This window comes from Aplidium turbinatum, chromosome 11 (genome assembly GCF_918807975.1).
Source record: "Aplidium turbinatum chromosome 11, kaAplTurb1.1, whole genome shotgun sequence".
NCBI classification, from domain to species: domain Eukaryota; kingdom Metazoa; phylum Chordata; class Ascidiacea; order Aplousobranchia; family Polyclinidae; genus Aplidium; species Aplidium turbinatum.
Genome location: NC_137482.1, coordinates 18,722,541 through 18,728,235, shown reverse-complemented (window position 1 = coordinate 18,728,235; position 5,695 = coordinate 18,722,541). Strand labels below are relative to the sequence as shown.

Here is a 5,695-nt window from a genome sequence, read left to right as displayed (position 1 = left end):
CTTTTAATCCAAGCTGTAGGCCACACATTTGTTGACCCAAACTAATCAATCATTACATGATTTATTTATTTTGTTTGTTACATTTTCTTTTTTTTATTTTCCCTTCACGTTGTGTCGCTTCTACTTTTGCTATGTTGACGTGTATTGTTTTTGATATCATGATCAGAAATAAAAACAACTGAACTGACATGACGAATTCAAGCACGTTTTAACGTTCGCGTTTTGTCACTTCTACCTTTGCTATGTTAACGTGCATTGTTTTTGATATGATGGTCAAAAATAAAAACAACTGAACTGACATGACAAATTTTAATTTAGTAGTTCAAACATTTTATTTTTATTCCTTTCTGCACGATTTCAAGATTTAGCAACGTTAAAACGATGTAAAAACGGCAATTACAATTAAGCTACGATGCCCGATAATTTTATTTAAAAAATTTCAAAAACTTGCCAAATAGGGCACTCGCCGAAAAAGGCTCTCGCCAAATAGGGAACTCGCCGAAACGAGCCATTTCGAAATTTTCAGGGTAACATTTCTGTGAATAATAGAGTTTGCCAAAAATGTTAGTACAGACGAAATCGGTTAAAAGTATACTGTTTAAACGTATCAATCGTTTATTTGAATCAAAACCTGAAATCCCAAACCAAATCCAATCTGATGGTAAAAACATCGGTTAAGCACATACCGCATAAAAGAGTAAGTCGGATAAAAGCATCAGGATTTGCTTCTAGTTTGCATACTTCATTCATTTAATCGTATAATTATACCCCTTAGCGAAAAGAGAATGTCTCTTTTTTGCTTCGCATTATTGTCTGCAATGTTCAAAGGCGAAATGAAGCAAAGGTGAGACAGACGCATGCTCTCAAAACAAAGACAAGCGTCTGTAATCCCAGGCCATAATCTTATGTGCTAGACATCGCACTACAGAGAACCAAATTTCGCACAGCTGGGCTTCATTAAAACAGAAAAGCACACAAAAGGAATAATCACACTAAAGAAGTTTAAATGCTTTTGATGTCATTCGTCGGCGACTGGCCTTTCAAGGAATGGACATGGACAAATTATTTCGGCTTAAGAGGGAAGTGTTGGAAAGCATGTCCAAAAGTTTTTACCAAAAAAATTTGGAGAATTTTTTTTAAATTGCTGAAAAAAAGTAGCCTACTGTTGTGAAATGCAGTGCATAATTTTATTTGTGCAGTTTCGTTCAGTTGAAGAACATTGCAAATTAATTATTTTACCAGGCAGCGCAAAAGACTTGAAAAAAAAACTTTGCGATTTCAAAACAATGAGTGTGAGCCTTGTTTTTCTACCATACCGGTACCACTATTTTCGTAGGCCACGTTCCATACTCAAAACTACACAGCTGGTACGAGCTAAAAATAGCACGCTTAAATCAAAAACGTCAACGTCAAAGTTCGCATTGTGACGTCACAGAGATCGGTGAGATTAAAAGAAGTCCGATTGCAACAGTTTGCAGAAAAATGCTTTGATCATACCTGCTCAGCCAAGTCAGCAAAGCTGGTCTTTTTTACATTGTTTCAACGTCTGCAGATAATAAATCAATGTAAAAAGGACCAGTTTTGCTGGCTGGAACATACAGCATAGTGTTATGTAACACAGAGCTAGTGAACTCTTTAAAGTTTAATCAGAATTGTAAACAGTTGTAAGAAGCATCAGTTGTAATGTGCGTTGCAGCCTAGTCACTAGTCAGCACAGACATCTTCCCAACAATTACGCCCATTCACAATAAACCTTTTTTTTTAGTAAACTGGTTAAACGAATCAATCGTATAATCGTATCAAAACGTCTGGCAAGTGGGTGATTCGATTAACCGATTTCGTCTGTACTTCTAGATTTACAGCCCTTTGGGACTTGCAATTTCTCAAATTTAAAAAGCATGCAGCTAGGCACCAATTGCAAATGTCACGTTTATACAAACACGAGTTTAGTAGTTTGAGCCTGAACAATCAAACGGCTGACACAAGGGCTTTGATCAAAATATAATTGTAAGGGAGCATACATTTGTTAAAAATTCAATATGAATGGAATTATAACAATGTATTGCATAGGACAAACTAAATATGTTTATTCTGTACCATAATATATATATTATACAATCCTGAATACTGAAAAGTTTGGGTGTTCATCAGGACAATTATCGTTTCTAGCACTAGTTGCTACGTTCAGATGAACGTAGCAACTAGTGCTAGAAACGATATATACAATCCTGTTGAGAAATTTCAATTTATATTTATTACAGTTACATAATTTCTAAATCATTATGCACATGTGCAAAAATGTAAATTGTGACTGTAAAAATGTATGAAATATCTCACAGAAACCAAAGATGTACACATGGATTGATTGATCATACTACCAAACATTCTTAGAACATAACAACAGGTCTCGAAACTGAAGGCAGCCATCACGCCATGGCTGCGATTAACCTACAAAAACCGACATTTTGTCTGCGAGGTCTCGTACTTCCTTTGGCCGCATTTGTCCACCATGAAGTTCCGAAAAAAATTTACGCAAGCGTAAATAAAGTACTTTGCCACTTATAATCACAAAGGATTAAAAAGCAGTCAAAGCACCTGATAAATCACAAATATTACACAGTGTCGATGCTCGAATTGTTAACATTATTGATTGACCAAGCAGCTGATGTCTGAAAATAAGCAGGATGCAAGTGACATTACAATACACTTTATTGATGCGATAAATCAGAACAGAAAGGAGTAAAAGCCAGTCAGAGCAGAGGTGTCACATGATGTAAAAATTGGCCCACAGATTTTGAAAATCTGGTGAAATTTGAAATGATTTGGTGCGAACAAAAATATGCTTGGAACCAGACAAGTCTGGTGGAATTTGAAACCATTTGGTGCCGACAAAAATCTGGTGGAACCTGGTGTTATTAGAGCAAAATTACACAATTTGATACAAAAAGTCTAAAAATCCAAAAAAAAACAGCAGAAAACAAATCCCACTGCATCTTCCATGTTGACAATGTAAAGTTTTTGCCATATTGAGAAAAGTATATTTTTGACTTACCGTTGTTGTGCCTGGCAAAACTAAACTGTTGACAATCAAAAGTGACAAAAAAAACAATGATTTCTTATGTCATAAAAGCATGTGTCTTTGAGACATTTCTTAATCAATGACACAACTTTTTACTGAGCAACATGCTTAAGTTACTCTTTAGAAGTTAACACCTCGTCCAATGGTTTATCATGGTCAGAAGTAGGAATATAGCTACATACTTGAACATCAAAAGCAAGACCAATTAAATACGGTAATTTCACCTTAGACATTTTTTCAATATAAGAGTCATAATATCCTTTGCCATGACCCAATCGTTCACCTGATCTAGTAAACCCTACACCTGGAACAATGATTAAGTCCAAACCACCACTTTCCATGGCTTTCTCTCTACTGTTATCTTCATCCAGAGGCTGCTTGATGTGCCAAGAAGATTCAGGAAGTTGATTAAAATCATCCAAAGAACCAAGCTTAACCATATCCATGTCATTCCCAACATATTTTGGTATGTAAACTTTCTTGTTACATTTCAAAGCATCTTTCAAGATGTCATATGTTTGAACCTCATTTTTCATATGCAAGTAAACAGAAATACGTTGACTTTGACAATATACAGGACTTTTCAGCAATTTTCTGACAATAATTTGAGATTGTTCAACTTTTTCTTGCTCTGTTAACAACTTTAATTTAGCCTTGATTTCTTTTCTGAGTAAAATTTTTGCTGATTGCATGTTTAATACGTCGAACTCCTAAACATGTAAACCAAGTAACATAAAACGTAATTAGATGCACTTAATAGTAGCCTATTCTATACAAAGGCTAATTTATCAATTATAAGGAAACATCACCAAAATACAATCTGATGTAAACTGCACACAGTTGACAGACAAATTGTTTTGCATCATATTTGATTGTCAACTAATTTTATTTATGTCTTCAAAAATAGTGAATTCTAGCACATCATCATTAAAATGCTTCAGACATAATCATGCAACGCTGTGGCCAATTTAAAGGGTATCAACAGTCCGATAAATTGATAGTACGGTACATGATGCAAAAAAAAAATGATGCATGATCACTTGCATTGGTTTATTTTGTTTTGCGTAATTCCGGATTGCGGCAGAATGCACGTGCAAAAACTAAAAGCATAGCAACCAAGTAAAGTACTGCAAATTCAAAATGACAACAAAAATGAGTTACAAAAAAATTTTCGAAAGGAAGTTTATAGCAATTGCTTTCAAAAATAAAAGTATATTCAAAAGCAAAAATTTACTCAAATATCAAAAGTGCTCTGTCATTGGCAATTAATAATAGGCAGTGGCGTACTCAGGATTTTTTCAGGCAAGAGAGGGGAGGAATTCGACTTTTTTTCCGAATCGAAAACTAATTAAAAAAGGCCCATTTGCTGATAATATCAAATAAGTTCAGTTCAGTTGTTTTTACTTCTGACCATCATATCAAAACAATACACGTCAGCATAGCAAAGGTTGAGAAAAGGGTAGAAGCGACAAAACGCGAACGTTACAACGTGCTTGAGACCGAAGTAAGTTATTGAGTTGAGAGAAATTTGGCATGGTCGCATTCGCAACACCTTCAGAAAAATTTAAGATATAAAGGGAAAATAAAAAAAAAGAAAATGTTACGGTACAAAACAAAAACAACATATATTTAGTCTATAGCTTTATTAGCCCACATAGCTTTAGCTAATATATTTAAGATTTGTATGGACAGTTGCTATGAAGATCGGCCATGGTGCGTTATCAAGAGTGCTGATGGTCGTAAGGAGAACACGTCTTGATGCGTTTAGCTCATAGCAAAGAAGAGCAAGGCAGGCAAAGAAAACACCACAAAGAAATCCTACCATGGGCAAAGCCATTTCAAGCGCAACGCACCATAGGCCTTGCACGACTCACAAAATAGGTAGGCTATAACTTGACGACATGAAAACAATGACAAAAACAAATAAAACAAACTAGCAAAAACAACACCATCATCTTGCGGAAATTCAATTATACCCAGGAAAGTTATGTCTTGAAGATATCAAGCGTGCTTTGATAAAAGTTGCGTTGATAAAGCGATAATTTTAGACCCCAGTCAGCTAAACTCGTCACCTCCACACTAATCCAACGTTAGCAAACGTTGAATTAATGCAAAAACGACAGGCATCGCCAGCTGGGATGTAACAGTGGCAGGTCACAGTAATATGATAAATTTGGGTTACCGTATGTTTTACACGTTAAACCATAACAAAAGTAAAAAAAAAATCCAATTCGGCATGTTAGAAAAATAGATAAACAATCAGACAATAGCATGACGATCCAGTCCAAGATATTGATATAAAACAACTGGTTGGAGCACATGGCCACCGCTTCACCGAAAGATGGCGATTGGTCGAAGAGGATAGAAAAACTTTTGCAGACTCTGTAGAACTTCTGTGGACAAAAAAAACACAAGAACCAGAAGGCCAGTAGGAGTAGGCCTACTTACAACCTTACTATTTTGCTAATAAATCTACACACATTGGCCTATCATTTCTGGGCAAAAAAAAAACCTCTAACTCTGTAAGTAGGCCTAAAGTTCGCACAGAAGGCAAAGTAGAAGGAAAAAGAAAACGATGGCAAGACAACATCCAATCACGAACCGGAGTCAACTTGG

At 35.5% G+C, this 5,695-nt stretch overlaps 1 protein-coding gene across 1 annotated transcript; it reads right to left on the bottom strand.

The window, feature by feature from the left end:
• Window positions 1-3,192: 3,192 nt before the first annotated feature.
• On the bottom strand, window positions 3,193-3,771 carry LOC145780291 (5-formyltetrahydrofolate cyclo-ligase-like). Its single transcript, XM_082591994.1, has one exon. It carries the CDS (start codon window positions 3,769-3,771, stop codon window positions 3,193-3,195), a length of 579 nt encoding a protein of 192 aa, XP_082448120.1.
• Between the last annotated feature and the right edge of the window lie 1,924 nt (window positions 3,772-5,695).

Bases quoted from the DNA above. Each gene is read 5' to 3' on its own strand.
- LOC145780291 (XM_082591994.1), bottom strand. From the start codon at position 3,771: ATGCAATCAGCAAAAATTTTACTCAGAAAAGAAATCAAGGCTAAATTA.